The following is an 18,122-nucleotide window of genomic DNA, read 5'->3' on the forward strand; positions in this document are numbered from 1 at the left end:
CAGGGCCACCTCCCCCAGGGCCTGGGCCTGGTGCAGCCACAGTGGTGCTGGAGGTGGTCATTAGAGTTCCCCTCTCACATCCTCTTTCCACACTGCAGTTTGGCCATCTGAACCCCAAACCTCCCACGGATGGAGGTGTCCTGCCCTGGGGACCTGTCCCAGAGCTGCACAACCCTCCAGGGGCAGGGGCTGGTCCCTGGGTCCATTTGAACCCCCTGAGCCAAGTTTCAAACCCGGTGATTCCCACCAAGTTTCCCATCATCTCTCCACCTCTGGAGAGGGCCAGATGCCCTTGGGGAAGTCAGAGCTGCCAAAGCATCCAGCAGCATTGGGATGGGCTGTTTTGGCACTTTGTCCCTGGACCTGAGACACCCTGCACTCCCATCCCAGTGCAGGTGTTGGACCCCCAGAGCAGAGTCCCCCGTGCCAGCACCTCCCTGGGGCTCAGCCCCTCCCTGCTGCAGTGCCAGAACCCCCAGCACTGAGTGCAGGGAAGCCAAAGGGAGCAGAGAGTGAGGCTGCTGTGGATCTGGAGCTGGGGCAGGGACACAGGCTCACATCAGAGCTGCAGCACAGAATGGACTGAACTGGGCAAGGGCTGCTGGACCCTCTCCCTGCTGCAGAGAACTGTGCTGGCTTTCCAGTTCCACCTGCAGCAGGTGGTGAGGCTGGAGCTCCCCATGGCCCCCCTGGCTGCCCTGAGCCTGGGGTGCCACAGGGGGGCTGAATGAACCCTGGGACATGCAATGGAGGGTCTCTGGGGAGACACCTGGTGCAGCTCTGGGGGGCTGCACCCCTCACATCTGGACACCTCTCATTGTAAACCTGCCTCGTGGAAGCATTTTGATCTATGGGATTCACCAGGCATGGTGTGACACGGATGTGAATCACCCAGCACTGCTCCTCTGGGGACAAAGCAGAGGTGGAGGTGGTGGTGATCCACACAGTGCTGCAGCTGCATCCACATTTCACGCCGTGTCTCCTTGGGGCAGGTCTCCCTGTGCCCAGTGGCCTCCACAGCTCCTGCTGCAACACTGAGGGCTCAGCACCCCACAGCAGGATCCACGGCCCCTGCAAGCCTCTTCTCCGAGAACCCAAACCTGGAGCTGGCCAGGGGCACTCAGCCTTCCTGGGGGAGGGCACCTTGGTCTCTTCAGAGGCTCTTCTGCACCATTTTTCTGTCTCACTGCTGGTTGTGCCCCAGGCAGGCACAGTGGGTCTGGTTGTCTCACACCATCAGGCTCCAGTATCACCTCCATGCAACATTCCAGAGTTCCCCACAGGATCCCAGGGGTGGGATGGTGGCAGCACTGCTGCAGGCTGTGACACAGCTGCTGGGGAGGTCCCAGGTGTGCCCATGGCTTTGCACTGGGAAGGGATGGCGAGCAGAGGCGATGGGACATGCAGCAGAAAGGGAGCGACGCCAAAGAACAAAAAAGAACCATCCATGTCTTTAACCTCTTCCCCTGGAAGCAATTTGGGACTGCCTGGATACCCTTCCAGAGGCATCAAAGGGCATTTCAGCTTAAAACAGAACCAAAAAAAAAAAAACAAAAAAACAAAAAAACAAAAAAGGAAGGTTGCAGAAGTGAGGTATCAGTAGCTCTGGGTCAGAATGTCCGCAGCGCCAGCTGAGCTGCCTATTTGTTTTTCCCGAGAGCTGCATCCACTTCCTCCTCTGGCTTCAGCGAGTGCCACTGGGCGATGGGTCTCCGGGGGTTGGCCAGCATGTCAGACCAGTGCCTCAGCTCCGTGCCCGTGGAGTTCAACCCTGTGAAGATCTTCCCGATGGCTTCGTTCTTCCCCAGCTTGTCATAGTCCAGCACCGTGATCACCACTTGGACTTTCTAAAGGAGGAAATATTTTTTTTTTTAGAGGGGTGGAAAGGTGCAGTGGCCATGAGAGGGTGCCCCAGGGATCCCCCAAGGATGAGCCCCACTGTAGGAATTTTGGAATTCCTGGGTCCCACACCAAGGCCAACTGTGAAACCTGTGGTGCAGCTAGAAATTAGATGTTACAGTGTTAGTGAGAGATAGTGGGGTTTTTAGAGGTTAATAGGTATAGTCATTAGTGTGAACACTTTAGTCACCTTAAGGAAAAGTAAAACAATGTTTGTTTGCATTTTTCCCTGTGCTGTGTGCCAATGAGAAGTAACTACAATTGTAAAATATATCAAAGTGTATATAACCTGCCATTTGTAAACTATATCAAAGTGTATATAACCTGCCATCTTAGACAGGCAGCTTTAGGACATCTTCCACCCCAGGGGAGTCATCAGACAAACCTGTATCTGCTCAAAGGGGATCTCAAAGCTGAAGGACTCATTGAAGTAGGGGTTCAGGGTCTTCTTCTTGACTGTGGTCTTTTTCTTCTTCAACCTCTTGCCATTCTGCAGCAGGTGGATCTTCACGTAGGGATCTGGGGGTCAGGATGGGGCATTAGCCAGGGACAAGGGCTGAGGTCAGTCAAGGTCCAGGAGGAGCAGGACCAGGAGCAAATGGCAGAGGAGCACTTTCACCACCCCAGGTTCTGTATCATCCTCATCCTGCTCGAACCAGGGGGACCAAACTGGAAGCATCCATCCTTCCCAAAAGTCAGGGACGTATCCCGTGCCTGTCTCCCCTCACCCCCAGCCAGACCTTGGGCTGCCTCCAAGGCCTGAGGAGGCACTGGGGGGTTCCCAAGCTCTGCTGGACAGGTGACCCCAGAGTCCTGCCCCACAGAGGATGCTGAGAGCCCCCAGCAGGGCCAGGCAAGGCAAAGCTGCCTCTGAGCAACACCCACCTGAGAGTCCCCCGACATCCATCTTCTTCAGGTTCTTGGCTTCCAGGATGCAGACAGTGAGTTTCCCAGCCGTGGGCACGTACCGCAGGGAGATGCAGATGTCCCCCAGCTTCTCTGGCTGCCAAGAGGAGCAAAGAGGGGAGGTCAAAGCCCTGCCAGTCCCTGGGGCTCATGTTTGGACACTCACATATGCAGGTCCCCCCAAATCCTGCTCAGTCCAGGCACAAGCTGGTACACAAGGGTTTGATCAATGGGTCCAGGACAAGCCAGGCCCAGCACAACACCCAAGATGTATTATAGTCATTTTTGTTATAGAAATATTTTTACACAGAGGAACAAAAGGTCAGATCCTGCCCAGCAATGACTGCCAAGATATTCATGGTACCCTGGTGGGACCCCACGGTGACTGTGACTGTGGGGTGGCCCTGAAAGCAGAGCTCACCCATGGCCAGCCCCCATCTCAGTCCCCCAGGCAGGGCCTCAGCTGGGTGCAGGCTCTCACCTCCTCCTTCTCTCCACTCTGCAGGTCCCTCCACTCCTCGATGGGCTGGCCCAGGTCCACCGTGTTCATGGGCACCTTCACCTCCCCAATGATGTCGTGCTTGGAGAAGCGATCGAAGTCGTAGATGGCCATCACCAGAGTCTTCCCTCCCAGCTCCTGGTAGGGCACCTGCACAGAGGGACAACAACTGGGCTGCAAGGGGCTGGCAGGAGCCCAGGACAGGACCAGCCACTCCTGGAAGGGAAAGTCAGCACATGGGGCTGCCACAGCCAAGGGAAGGATTTATCCGTAACCCTGTGTTATGGATGAAGGGTTACCTTGAAGGTGAAGGTCTCATTGAAGGCAGGGTTAAGGGTCTTCTTCTGCACTTTGGTCTCATACTTTTTCTTCTTGTCAGGCAGGAGGAACACCTTGACATAGGGGTCTGAGGTGCCACCCATGTCCAAAGCTGGCAGTTCAGCAGCTTGGAGGATGCCCACTGTGAGCTGGAAGAGCAGAGGAGTCCTCAGTGAGACAGCCCAGCCACGCACTGCAGCTGCCAAGGGCTCATCTCCAGTCCAACATGGGGCAGGACTTCCTGTGACAGCACCCAGCTCCTCCTTCCCTCTGCCCCCCAGAGACCTGCCTTCATCCCAACTCCCCCCATGGGCAAATCCCACTCCCCAGCTGAGCCCCAGCCCCTCCATCACCTGGTTTGCCTGGAAATCATAGTCCAGTGAGAACTGCAGCTTGCCCAGGTTCTCTGGCTCCTTCTCCTCTTCCTCACCTTCCCCTTCTGTCAGACCCGTCTCTGCATCATCGTCGTCCTGTTGGTCCTGGAATGGCAGCCCAGGTGTCCAGCTCAGCAGGACGGTCACAGCCCAGCAGCCCCAGCCCCACAACCCTGGGGGTCTCAGCACCCCAACCCTCCTGGCATCTCTGCACCCAGGCTCTCCCCACCAGAGGAAAGGAGATCCATGTGCTGGGAACTGACAGAACAGAACAGGCTGAGGGGGGCACAGCAGCTCCCAGGGAGCCTCCAGTGCTGATCCAGCCAGAATGACATGGGGGGCTGCCAGGGGGGCCAGGGATTGACTCCAGTGGAGGGAGATTTGGTGCCTGCAGGTGGGGGATCCTGTGCCCCCCAGTCCGTGCTTTGAGGAGCACCACAGCCAGAGCTAAGGGCTTATCAGGGCCATTTCCAGGCTTTGCAGGCTCAGAAACAGATTGTCCCCAGGAAATCCACCCCTCTCCCTGCCTCTCCCAGCACAGCCCATGGGGTGGGAGTCCTGGCTCCTTGCCCCCTCTTTGGTGTGTCCCCAGCCCCACACCCCCCTGGGAGCAGATGGTGGAGGAGGAGGATGATGGTGACACTTACGTGGGGGGTGTCCCAGAGCAGAGAGACGGCCAGGGCAGCAGGGCAGGACAGGGAGGGCACCGTGGGCAAAGAGAGACACGTTACACACACACGGAGGGACCCAGGGCAGGGAGGGGATCACCTGCACCACCTGTGGAGCCCCAGAGGATAAAACCCTCACCCTCTCCTGGGGAATCCCACCCCACACCTCCCCCCTCTCCTGCTCCAGCCCTGTCTGCCCACCCGTGGTGCCCACATGGCCCTGAAGGGCAGGAACAGATCCCCAAATCCTCCCACACCCTCCAAATGTCCATGGGTCAAGACACTGCAATGGCCAGAGTGGCTCCAAGCCTGTGGGGACCAAAGCCTGCCTTGGGCTGGCCACCAGGATGAGGTACCAGCACCTGCCACTTCACCACAGACATTTTGGAGATCCCAAACTGGCAGGTGTTTTGGCCTGGTGGCCCTCTCCTCTCTGGTGAAGGCTCAGAGAAATGAGTCTGGCCCAGGAGACACAAGGGATTAAATCAACATTTCCTGGCTCAGGTGAAGCATTGGCAGGTCCAGGCCAGCTTGAGCCTGGTCCATCTGGGCCACCAGACACTGGAGGAGGACACTGCTGTTGTCTCAGGTGCTGGCAGCTCCATCCCAATCTGATCTACGAGTGCCCTGACACAGTCCATAGCCCAGCCAGAGGGGCTGTTGGCCAAGCAGCCCAGGAGGACATCACCTGGTTGCCTGACTTCATGTCCTTCATGTTCATGGCGTTCTTCATGCCTTTGCCCTTCTCCTTCTTGTTCTTCTTCTTCTTGCAGCAGCACTTCTTGCAGATGCAGAAGCAGCAGGTGAGGATGAGGAGTCCAGCCACGACAGCGATGGCGATGAGGGCCCAGGGGGGCACTGGGGGCAAAAACCAGGGTGGTGTCAGCCCTGAACTCCCTCCCGGCCAAACAAAAACCCCAGAGGTTGTTCTGGAGCCAGTGCAGTGCTGGGGGGCCATCAGGAGGGTAACACCTGGGAAAGCAGCTACTCACAGGGGATCTTGTTGAGCTCGTTCATGAACTTGTCCCGCAGCTTGGTGAACATGTCCTCCTTGCTCTCGCCCGGCCCCGCGGCCTCGGTGGAGTTCTCCATGGTGCCCATGGGCACCGTGCTGGCCGTGGCCTCCGGGGCCATCATGGAGGCTTGTTTGAAGGTCATGGTGGGTCAGGGGCTCCCTGGAACACACCATCATCACCCCACAGGTCACACAGTGCTGTCCCCACTCCTCCCTGTGTCCCCAGGACAGTGTGTGTGTGTGTGGGCAGCACCAGGACACCTCATCTTCTGCTGGAGGGGCATAATGTCTGTGAGATGTCACCTGGACCCCTCACAAGCCCTGGGAAGTCCAGCTGGGCCCTGGGTTTCCTGACCCTTGACATCTCCAAATCCACTGGGAGCATCACCCAGCTTTGCATCAATGGTGGTGCCAGCTCAGCCTCCCAGGGACAGTGGGGACACTCTGGGAGGATGTTCACCTGGCAAGGCCACTTGGGATGAGGGGAGGGGGTTTGCATCCCCAGGAGAAAAGAATGAGATCAGTTTGGACAAACCCAGCCCTCCCATCTCCTCCTTTTCTCAGGCAGAGACCGCAGGCTGAGACCCCACAGGGATCCAGCACTGGTGTGGCTCCCTGCCCAGCCCCAGGGGAGCTCCCAAGTCTGGGAACAGAAGAGAAGCAACACACTGCTCCTCTTCCAGCCCCCAGGGAGCTTTGGCAGGGCACATTTTGAGGATGGATGGAAGCAGGGAAGAGCTGGCTCTACACAGCAGAGAGAGCAAACAGTGGGGCAGGGTGGTCTTGGGGATGTCTCTTCACCTCCAGGGCCTGGTCCCCACTGGGCACATCCCGTGTCCCCACCAGGCACAAGTGGGGCAGCCCAACCCCTCGGCTGTGGGGGCAGAGCTGCTCCCACTCCATGGGCAGATCCTCGGCCCCATCCCAGTCCCGTGTCCCTGTCCCAGTCCCGTATCCCCATCCCATCCCCATGTCCCCATCCCAGCCCCTGTCCCGGTCCCAGCCCTGTGTCCCCATCCCATCCCCTGTCCCCATCCCAGCCCCGTGTCCCATCCCAGCCCCTGTCCCAGTCCCAGCCCCTTATCCCCATCCCATCCCTGTGTCCCCATCCCAGTCCTGTGTCCCCATCCCAGCCCCTGTCCCAGTCCCAGCCCCTTATCCCCATCCCATCCCTGTGTCCCCATCCCAGTCCTGTGTCCCCATCCCAGCCCCTTGTCCCCATCCCAGCCCCTGTCCCCATCCCAGCCCCTGTCCCGGTCCCAGCCCCTGTCCCGGTCCCAGCCCCTGTCCCGGTCCCAGCCCGTGTCCCCGGCAGGGCGGGGGCCGTGCGGCTTTGGCTGCGGCACTGCATTGCAGTCCTGCTCCGGCTCCGCTGCCTTTTTTTTTTTTTTTTTTTTTTTTCATTCCTTTTGCAATTTTTTTTCCCCTCCTCTTTGCAAGTTGCGGCAGCGGCTGGCGAGGGGCCGAGGGCCGGCGCTGCGGGTGGGAAGGAAGCTCGGCCCCCCCAAAAATCCCCAGCGCACCCCCAAACCCCGCGGGGCTGCCCCTGCCCAGGAACTCCTGGTGGTTCTTGGAGTTTCCTCTTTATTCCTGCCTGGTTTTGCAGTTGTTCCCTGCCACCCCTCACTGCTCCCCGCTACCCCCCTCGCCAAGATCGCGGGTTAGGAATGTAAAGAGAATATCAGGGTTATAATTAACCATTTCTGTCAGCCCTTGGCTGAAGAACAAGGTTGGGTTAAGGCATCATGAATAAATCCTGCCTAGGAAGGGGGTCCTTGCTGGTCCTTGGGGATCTCCCTGGGGTGCAGCACCCATCAGGAGAGGCTGATGGGGCTGGCAGGACCCACTGCACCCTTCTCCCCCCAAGGAAAACCCCACCAGGAGCTCCCCATGAAGCAGGACAGGGTGGGCTCCAGGCAGGCAGTGCTGCAGAGACCCCCAGGGCAGAGGGTGGGGAGGGTGGCACATCACCCATGGACCCCCATGGCACTGTCCCTGCAGTGTGGGGCTCCCAGAGCCCCCCAGCTGCCACTTCTGCCCCCACAGGGCACCCTGAACGCCACCAAACCCATCACCCTCACAGTGCATTTCTCCCCTAATGCAGCCCCCAGTGCCTCATCCTGCAGCCCCCAGTGCAGCACCCCAAACCTGCCACTGCAGCCCTCCCACATCCCAGAGGACACCCCATATCCTCGGCCTGCAGCAGCTTCCCAGCTGCCCTAACACACCACCCCAGCCCCACTTTGTGCCTGTACCTGCAATGCTGCATCACCCTCAGAGCCCCTAAAACCCTCCTGCAGCCCACCCTGTGCCCCCTCAGGCAGTGTCCCCCAGCTGCAAACATCTGGCCTGGAAGAAGCCCCCAGGCTCAGCCCCCAAATTCCCAAATCCACCCCATGTCCACCTGCTCCAAACCCCGTTAAAGCTGACACTGAACCTTGAGAAACTGCACTGAGCTCCAAACCAGCCCTTCCTGGGCTAAACCTCCCTGGCTCCAAACCAGCCCTTCCTGGGCTAAACCTCTCTGGCTCCACTGCTGATTTTAGGGAGCAGAGGGGTGGATGGGGGGGTCCCCCTCCCTTTCACACACTCCATTTGCTGCATTCCATTCCCCAGCAGCACCCCAAGGTCTGTGGGATGTGAATCCCAGGCTGGAGCCAGAGATCCCATCAGTGTCTCCCTGTCAGGGTGGGATGGGGAAGGATGGAGAGGGGGGGATTCAGTGGTTGGGGGGCTTTGAGAACCGTGTAGGGAGAAGCAGGAAATCAATGGGAAGTTGCTCTCATCAGCCAGGATGTTCTGCACCCAGACCCAGGGTGAGGATTTGGGGATCTACAGAAGGACTGGGATGTCCCTGGACACTTCAGCACCCGGGGAGCTCAGCCCCATCAGGGTGAGGGTTTTTGGGGAATCCAGCTGCTCCTCTGCAGGGGCACAAAGAACCTCCCCCCTCCAGCAGCAGGAACCTCTCCCCTCCAGGAAGGTGAAGCGGGGATGATGGAGAGCAGGAACAGCCACAAATGAAGATTAATGAGGCTGAGGCAGCAATTAGCAGCAGCCGGCGCTGACCGAGCAGGGGCTGGGCTTGGGCAGGAGGGGATGGGGGTCCCAGCCCTGGGCCCCCCAGCCCAGAGGGGTGAAGTGTCCCAGGGGGACCCTGATCTGGGGGAAGCTGCCACCGTGGGCCTGGAGTGATGAGTTATTGCTCCTGTAGGGGATGGCAAAGCCAGGTCTGAGCTGTCCTGCTGGGACTGAGATCTGGGAATCCCCCAGACCTCCCAAAACTGTCCTGCCCTGTGCCAGGGCCCGGGCTTGGATGGCCGTGAATGAAAATCCCGAGCCAGTTTCAAGCCCCACCTCAATGCCAGAGGGAATCCCGGGCACTACAGAACCTGCACAGACCTGCAGTGCAGCCCGGGGTGAGCAGAGATTCCAGAGCACAGCTGAGATATTTCAGCAGTGCCCCATCTGGATTTTGATGCCAGCAGGTGTTTTTTGCCTCTGGAATCAGGAGCACAAGAGCTGGAGGGGCCCAAAATGCAGCACTGCAGAGGGGGAGATCCCACATCTGCCGGGGAGATCCCAGCTCTGCTGGACCCCCTGGCACAGTGTCTGTGCATCCCCCCAGCCCTTCACAGCCCTGGTTCCCCATCACTCCCATGGGCCCAGAGAGGGACAGAGAGGGAGAGGGTTGGTCCAGAGAGGGACACGAAGGGGACACGCCAGGCCAGAGTTTGAGCCCACAGCGGTGAGACAGGAGGCTTTAATTAAGGCAAAAACATGACTTGGCTTCTAATGGTCATTTAATTACCAGAGAATTACTGGTGAGAGATGTGTGAAGGCACCAGAGCAAAGGATCAGGGGGTGCTGGGGGGGAGATGCTGCAGGGCCCTGGTGCAAAGGGGTTCTGCAACAGCCCAGCAAACCCTGGAATCTCATCCCTGATCCCCTTCCCCAGCACAGCCAGAGCAGACCCTGAGCACCCTCAGCACAGGATGGGGGAGCAGCCCCCGGGCTCCCCCCACACTCCCACCCTGATCCCCTGTGCTGGGCCAAGGGGACTCTCTGCTCCCCCAGCCCCACAATTTCCAGGGGAGGGTGTCCCTACAGCTGAGGGGGGTGATGGGACAAGGGCATCACACTGAGCTGCTGGGACATCACCCTCACAGGGACACGTTTTCCTGTCCCCAAACCCCTGTATGAGCTGGTGCTGCTGGGCAGACACCCCCACCCTCCAAGGGAAACTGAGGCACAGAATGGGAAGCAGCACCCTGAGAGAGGAAATCCCTGAATGGGGCTGAAGCTCAGCATTCCCCCAGCTCTGAGTGGGCCAGGGACAGCTATGAGACCTCACGGGGACCCCCAGCATTGCTCCCCATCCTGCAGGCACCAGCAGGGACCAGAGCTGGCCAGCACCCTCCTCCCCACCATGGCACACCCCACTCATGGCCTCATCACCCACCAGCTCCCAGCTCAGCTAATTAAAAATAACAATTGCTGGGGTTCAGCAGCCCCAAGCTCAGGCTCTTCCCCAGGGATGAGTAATTCGGGGGGGCACCACACTGCACAGCTTGGGATGAGCTCCTGGCTCCTCATCATGGAGCCCCTGGCCCCAAGGAAGGAGACTCAGCCCCCAGCTCATGAGGGAGAGCTTGTGAAATAAAAAAATTAAGAACTGATGAGTTTCACACCCAGTGTTTGCTATGAGAGAGGATCTGTGTTACTCACAGCAAAACCAAGAGAGATCTAGGAGTAACTGCAGCCTTAAGGTACCCCTTGTCCATCATTTGGGTTCCAGATTGGCTTCTGGTGTTCCCAAGCCAAACCAGCAGCTCCTGCTGCCAGAAGTCTCCCACTGGATGGACACCTAAAGGTCAGTGTGGGTAAGGGATGATCCCACCCTGCCCTGCTCCCTCCTGTGCGTCTCCTCCTGCAAAGCCTCACCCCAGCCAGCACCCAGCAGGCACTGGAGTGTTTCTCAGCAATGGCAGAGCCTCCCAAGCATTGTAACTCAGGTTTGTCCCTGCCCAGGGACCCCGCCCTGCATGGGGAGCTCTGCTGGCACCCACCAGTGCCAGGTGCCCAGTGAGGCACTCAGGGACTGTCTGTGCCTTTGCCTCTGAAATCAGAACAGCCCTGAGGTGAGAGGGGGGACACGGGCAGTGACAGCCCACGGTGCCAGTGCCCCCATCAGAGGAGAGAAGGACCCACTGTGGGCACCCAGAGCCCTGCCTGGCACCCAGAGGTGCTGATCCCCCAAAGCCCACTTTTCCAGAGGGATCAGGCCCTGACTTGGGTTTCCAGCTGCTCCAGGAGGGAAGGGCAGGAGGGGACTGGTGCCAGGGCTCCTGCAGGAGCTGGGGCAGGCACTGCCACCTGAAATTTAGGTGCCAACAGGGAAAAGACTGGTGAGCACCTTTTCCCCCTCTCCACTGTGGCTTTTTGCCTCTCAGTGTCTCCCATCAGTGCTGCACTGCTCTTTCACCCCACAGCAATGCTGCAGGAGCACCAGGAGCTCTTCAGCCAGAGGGGTTTGGCTCATGCCATGTCCCCCATGGCACAGGTAGAAAAGGGGGTGCTGGAGACCAAGTCCCCTGAGCTGTGGGGACACAGATGCTGCCAAGGACAGCAGAGCACATGGAGCATCCCACATGGCACTGAGCACCAGCAAAACACCAGGCTCACCCCAACCCCAGGCAGCCCACCCTTGGCACACAGAGCCATGAATGGCCAAAGAGGCCTCCCAAAACACAAATCCCAGGTGCTGCCAGAGCCCAGCCCACTCCCCAGCACTGGGATGCTGTGGCAAATGCTCCAAAGGCAACACGAGAGCAGCTAAATAGGGCACCAGATGGTGATGCCTGAGCTGCCCTGGCACTCTGAGCCCACCACACAGCCAAGAGTTCCAAGTTGTGCCTCCTGGGCTGGGATCGTGCTGCCAGCACCGTGGCCACAGTGCTGGCAACTCCCAGCCATGGCCCTGTGCCACTCTGATGGAGAGAGATGAGGAGAGAAAAAGAGCCAGGTCAGCTCCTGGGGAAGAGCCAGAAGAGGCTCCAGGAGCGAGCCCAGACGCGGTGGATCGATGGCAGACGGGGCAGGGAGGGCACACACACCCTGTGCTGCTCCCCAGCTCCACCGGCGGGACAGAGAGCAGACACAAGGCACCAGGGCCATTTCCAGGGGGAGGCTCCAGGGAGATCTCCACAGCTCCCAGCCAAGCACGAGGCCTTGATAGGCTGGTGTTGGAACCCAGGAAACCATCCCCAGCCCCGGGGAGCTCCCAGCAATGCTCATCCCCCTCCTCCCTGTCAGCCTGGGCTCAGTCCCCAGGACTGGATGCCTGTGGGGGCAATGCTGGTGCTGCCTGCCCAGCTCCAAGGCACACAGAGCCCAGAGGCAGAACAGAGCTCTGTGTCCCCAGGGCCATCTGATCTGGTGGCATTTGGGGTGGCAAAGAGAGTGGAGGAAGCACAATGATGGGATCAGCAAGGACACAGGGGATTTTTGTAATGGCACAAAGCCCTGCCAAGGCCAGGACACGGGACTAACTGCCATGAATAAACCTCTGCAGATGGAGAAATGTCACTAGGAGAGCCAGGAGTGCAGCTGGGGTGATGAGCACAGCCCCTGGACACCACAAGGGTGTCCTCTGTCCCTGCCCAGCCCTTCTGCACTGCACCCCTGTGTGACTCCAGGTGTTTTGTCTGCACAAGCACAACAGCACACACATTCAGGGCTGCACAGAGGAGCTGCTCCACTGGTGCATCCTGGAGAAGGTTGTTCCTCCCCTGGAAAAAACCTGAAGAGCCCAGATGCAAAACAGCCTTGCTCCTGAACTGCTTCCCTTGCAGTTATGCCACACCATCCCTCCCAATGGCCACAACCCCTCCAGCAGGAGCTCTCTGCTGTGCTGGGCTCTCCCTGGCACAGGGCAGTGCCTGAGCTGGCACAGGCACACACAGTCACTGCAGCACCAGGCAGGGGCTGTGCCAGGCTGCTGGCAGGGGTGTCACAGTGCTGCATGGACAGTGTGGGCACAACCCAGCACCTTATCCCAGCTCTACCAGGCCTCAGTTCCAGGAGAAAACACCCTGGGAACTCCCCTGGGAACAGAGCAAGACAGCAACAGAGCCCACAGGGAGTTTGTGTGCTTGTAAATTCATGCGTGGCTCTGAAATTTGGGGTTGTTTTCCTCCTTGAATGCTCTGCTCAGGGCCGGTGGGAACTGTGATGCCACTTGGGGTTCCCCAGAACCAGCAGCTCTCAGTCCCAGCACGTCCCCAGGGCCAGCCTGTGTCCTGCAGGAGAAGGTAGGAGGCATCTCCCTGGGACAGTGCTGAGCAGTTTGGAGGCTGATCCCCCCTCCATGGTGTTTTGGTGGAATTGCTGTGGTGTGATGCACCCCATGAGGCTCAGAGGGGTCAGGGATGCCTCATCCCATGCCAGGATTTCAGCTGCCAGCTCAGCTCTGCTGCTCCCAAACCAGCCTGGCACACAGGAATATCCTGGGCATCCTGCTGCTCACAGACACTCCCAATCCCCCTGGCCTCAGCCTGGTCCCAGAGCAGCTCCCCAGGTCCCTGGCAGCAGGACAGACCCCCCCAGGCCCCTCCAGCTCAGCTCAGACTCAGGGCTTGGACATCCCACAGTGCCACAAACACACACTTTGCTCCTGGTTTCCCCATATCCCCAGCAATGCACAAGCCCAGAGTCCACATTTGCTACACCCTGCAGGGCTGGGAAAAGCTGGAGAGCACAAAACATCCCGGATTAATTAAAACACACCAGCTTTCCTTAAGATGCACAAGGAGAAGGACACCCTGTCAGGGCCAGAAGTGCCTTCCAGGTCAGTAGGGCCACAGAGAGACAGTGGAGATGGTTTTGGTGCAACTGTCAGACAAAACTGCCTGTGTGGGACAGCGGGATGTGGCTCCAGACAGCAGAGATTTGGCACAGCCCAGCACTGCCACAGGTACTGCCAGGGCTGGCTGCAGCCACCCCTCCCAGAGCACCCACAGAGCCACCCTGGGGGCACAGGGAGCTCTGCCAGGCTCTGACTCTGCTCACCAGCAGCTCATTTCAGGGACAACACAATTCCTACTCCAAACATCACAACTTCCAGCAGGGAGGAAGCTGTGGAGCAGGTGGTCCCACCTGGATGTGGCAGTGCCCAAAGCAAGCAGGGGACACCAGGATCCCACAGCCCAGGGCTGGCAGGACAGGGCCAGCAGCAGGATCACACCAGTTTGGGGCATTCAGATTCCAGACGCACGCTGCCTAATTTACGGTTTAATTAATAAATGGGGAATTATGCCAAGTTTATCCAATACTTTTGGATGCGTGATGTTATCAAAATCCCATTACCGATGAAGGAAGGCATGAAGAGCAAAATTAGCTTTGGCATCTGAAACAGCTCAGTCAATGCGATAACACAATTATTAGGGCTAATAATCAAAGAGTGCTTTGGGGAGCTGAGCTGAGGCCACGAGCCAGGGGAGAGCAGGGTGTTCATCCAGGAGGGAAAGGCCGACTGTAGCCAAGGGCAAAAGCATTTTGCTGATTGCACTCACTGGCGGCTCCAGAAAACTGGCACAGGGAAGGTGCTGGTGGCCACCAGGCTGAGCAGGGCCGGGCACAGGGCCGAGCTGCACTGCCGGGGGGAGGGAATTAAAAAATCCAGGACTTTAAAGCAGTGGGTCCCATCTGTACACTGGGCATTGATCCTGCAGGAGGGCAGCAGGGCTGCCAGCTCCCAGCTCCCTGCGCAGCCCGGGGAAGGAGAAACTCCTGCACAACCAGGAGCCGCAGTCACCCGGCTCCCAGAGCTGGGGCTGTGCCAAACCCTGCTGAGCTGGAGGAAGGACCTGCGGGGAGCAGGAGGCACGGCTCACTTCTCTGGCCTCCAGCTCTAGCCCAGAAACCACCCCTGGGGCTTTGGGAGCAGGAGGAGCTCCCAGGGGAGCAGCCAGCAGCAAATAGACCAGGGAGGCTGTGTTTGCAAACCTCCTTCTCAATAATATTTATAATATATATTTATGTACATCTATGTGGGTCTGTGTGACTGGATTTTGTGTCCCCCTCCCCTGGGACCACGGGGGCTGCGGGTGCAGAGCCAGGGCAGCAGTGCAGGGCTGCTCATCCCCACTCACAAACAGCCAGGGCCGTGTCCTGGCCCTGCACAACCGGGGCCCCCGGGGCTTCTCGTGGCTCCTGGGGCAGGAGGGGCAGCGGAGCCACCACGGGGGGCCAGGAGAGGGGATGGGGCAAGGTCAGAGCCATCCCTGCACTGCACCCACAGGCAGGGAGGGGACCCCGAGAGGCGCCTGGCTTTGGGGACACCGGGGTGGATCTCTGGGCTGTGCCGCTCTCGGGCAGCACAGGGGACTCCCCCTGTCTCAGTGACCTTGGCTGCATCACTCCCCTGCACACCGACCACGCTGTCCCCCCGCCCAAACTCTGCGGCCAAAAAACCCACCCGGGCGGGGCAAAGGCGCAGAGCCCCAGGGATGCCCCAGGGATGCCCCGGGGGTCCCGCAGCCCCCGGCACTCCCTCCCTGTGCCATGAAGGGACAATGCAGCAGCAGCCCGGAGACTCCTGCCGGCGGCTGCGCTGCCGCTCGGGGCGGGCAGGAGAAGCACCGCTGCAGCAGCAGCAGCAGCCTGAGCTCAGGAGTGAAGTTTTGCTGCAGCAGAGCAGGAGGGGAGTGAGTCCAGCAGCGCCCTGCAGCTCCAGAGCGCAGGAGGGGAGTCCAGCCCTGCCCTGCAGTTCCCCAGCACAAGAGGGGGGTCCAGCCCTGCCCTGCAGCCCCACAGAGCAGCAGGGGGGTCCAGCCCAGCCCTTCAGCTCCCCAGCACAGGAGGCCGAGCCGCCGGACACTCTGCAGTGGTGACACCCCGGGCGCTCTCAGTCACTGAGCGCTGCGCCAAGGGGAGCTCGTGCAGAGACAACACTCCCTGACACACCTGGAGAGCACCGAGCCCGGGGTGACACGGCTCCGTGTGTCCCCCCAGTGCCACTGTCACCTTGCCACGCCGCCCGTCCCCTGCGCCACCGGCAGAGCTCCTTTGGGATCCCTCTTTAGGAACTGGGCTGAGGGATGTGCCGGGCACAGCGATTCCCGGGGGGACATTCCCGGCTCTGGAGCGACCCCCGGCCCGGCCGCGCCCCCAGAGCTCCCGGGGGCTGCGGGAGGATCCCGGACACGGCGGGGGAACCCAGAGCAAAGCTCTGCCTGGGGCTGGCTCCGGGCCAGGCGCTGGGAAGGGAAGGAGCCGCCAGTGCAGGGGGTTTGTGCCGGGGCCACGCCGCCCCCGGGGCTCCCAACACCGGCTGGGGGATCCCGCAGTGCTGCGGGAACAGCCCCAGGGCCCCGCCGCTCCCGGGGCAGCGCCCCAGGGCACCCACTGCCCGCAGGGATGGGGCTGGAGCATCCCCAGCGCCCCAGGGCACCCACTGCCCGCAGGGATGGGGCTGGAGCATCCCCAGCGCCCCAGGGCACCCACTGCCCGCAGGGATGGGACTGGAGCATCCCCAGAGCCCCAGGGCACCCACTGCCCGCAGGGATGGGACTGGAGCATCCCCAGCGCCCCAGGGCACCCACTGTCCCAGGGATGGGACTGGAGCATCCCCAGCAACTTTGACCCCGCGGCACCCCCGGGCCGGCCCCACATTCCCAGGGGGTCTCAGCCCTCCGGGAGGGTCCCCACGCCCCTGGTGATCCCCGGCGGCTCCTGCAGCACCGGCCGCGCTCCTCTCCATCCCTCGGGCTCCTCTCCATCCCTCGGGCTCCTCTCCATCCCTCGGGCTCCTCTCCAGCCCCTCCCGGTCACAGCCCCCCTGGCAGCCCCGGGGAGCTCCGGGACCCCCGGCCCGGGCTGTTCCCGGGAAAAGCAGCTCCCGGTCCCTGTCCAGCCCCGGGACACGGCGGGAGCTCCACCCGCTGCCCGCGGCGAGTTCTCCATCCCGCCCGGGGCGGAGAGCGGATCCCCCTCGGGACGGGCTGGGGGATCTCGGGGTGCCCCGTCCTGCGGCACCGGGGGAACTTCAGCGGGACTGCGGGGGGGGGGCACTTACCGGCCGGGGGCCGAGCGGGGCCGGGCGGGGCCGGGAGAGGAGAGGATCCGGCAGGGAGAGGAGAGGAGAGGAGAGGAGAGGAGAGGAGAGGAGAGGAGCGGGCGGTGCGGTCCGGGAGAGGAGAGGAGCGCTCCGGGAGAGGATCGGGCAGGGAGCGGAGAGCAGCGCTCGGTGCGGGCGGGCGGCGGGACCTGCGCGGCGCTGCGGCAGCCCCAGCCCCGGCCCCTCCGGGCTCTCCACGCTCCGCCCGGCACCGGGAGGCCCCTCCCGCGGCCCCGCCCGCGCCCCTCGGCCCGCCCGGCCCCCCGGTACCGCACCGGGCACCCCCAGCGGGCGGCATCACACCGGGCATCCCGGGGGGTCACCGAGCACTGAGCGCCGGGAATCCCCCAGGGGGGCACCGAGCACCGGGAGCTTCACATCAGCACCGGGGACAGGGCACAGGACACAGGGCCCCCGCAGTGGGGTCACCTCACACACAGCACTGACCCCACGGATTTCCCTCAGGCACCTCACACCGGGCACCGACCCCAAACCCTTCACATCCGTCACCTCGCCCCGGTCCCTTCCCAGCCCTGACCTTGCCCAGAGCACCCGCCTGTCACCCAGCACTGCCCCCATCGGGTCCTGCCATCCCAGGCCCTGCCGCGGCCACAGGAGCGGGACTGGACACAGCTGTGCTGGTGGTCCCTGCACTGTGCCCCCCCCCCCAGAAGGGTCCTGGGAACGCAGCTTTGGATTTGGAGTCAAAACGTCAGGAAAAAGCTGATGGGATTGAAGTGACGAGCCCGGATGGGGAGCAGAGGGCAGGGGGGGATAGTTTTGTCAGAGACTCTGGAGAATCCCTGGAGCAGGGAGGGGATCCCGAGCTGCATCACCCAAAGCCTCTGCAGAGCCCAGTTTTGCTGCAGCAAACCCCCCTCCCAGCCTTGCAGCAGCCCGGACACACATCCCAGGGACGGGCAGGGGCTCCCACCGGACACCGCCCCCAGGGAAGGTCCTGCATGGGGGTCACATCCCCCCACAGCACCAGGGGATGCCGATTGCCCCAATCGAGGGGACCCTCCCCTCGCCACCACCCTTGAAAAGGGCGGCCGAGTGTTCCCAATCGCAGGAGTCTGTATGGAATTGAAGCATCAGCCCCGTGTGGTCCTTCTGCATCCCCCCCTCCCCCCTCCCCACGGCTCGGGGGGATCCCTCTGGCTCTGCGCTATGGGAATTGCTGTGATCACGGTGTGTGAGACCCTCCGGCTGCTCCTCTGCCTCCTCGCTATTCCTGCCCGCACAGGGCTCGGGGTCAGCACAGCGAGGGGCCGGGAGTCACCAAAGCCGGCCCTGGGACCGCACCCAGCGTGGGGAACTCGAG

General features: G+C 61.2%; 1 protein-coding gene across 1 annotated transcript; it reads right to left on the bottom strand.

Annotated features, from left to right (window-relative positions):
- Positions 1–1,056: 1,056 nt before the first annotated feature.
- Positions 1,057–16,821, bottom strand: SYT2 (synaptotagmin 2). The gene is made up of 9 exons (XM_083878512.1): positions 16,757–16,821; positions 5,657–5,839; positions 5,353–5,522; positions 3,976–4,092; positions 3,604–3,771; positions 3,287–3,454; positions 2,785–2,902; positions 2,285–2,418; positions 1,057–1,847 (listed from the first exon to the last, which is right to left on the bottom strand). Exons 2-9 carry the CDS (start codon positions 5,820–5,822, stop codon positions 1,641–1,643), a joined length of 1,248 nt encoding a protein of 415 aa, XP_083734638.1. The 5' UTR covers positions 5,823–5,839; positions 16,757–16,821; the 3' UTR covers positions 1,057–1,640.
- Between the last annotated feature and the right edge of the window lie 1,301 nt (positions 16,822–18,122).

Source organism: Zosterops lateralis, assembly GCF_965231275.1.
Source record: "Zosterops lateralis genome assembly, chromosome: 26".
NCBI classification, from domain to species: Eukaryota; Metazoa; Chordata; class Aves; order Passeriformes; family Zosteropidae; genus Zosterops; species Zosterops lateralis.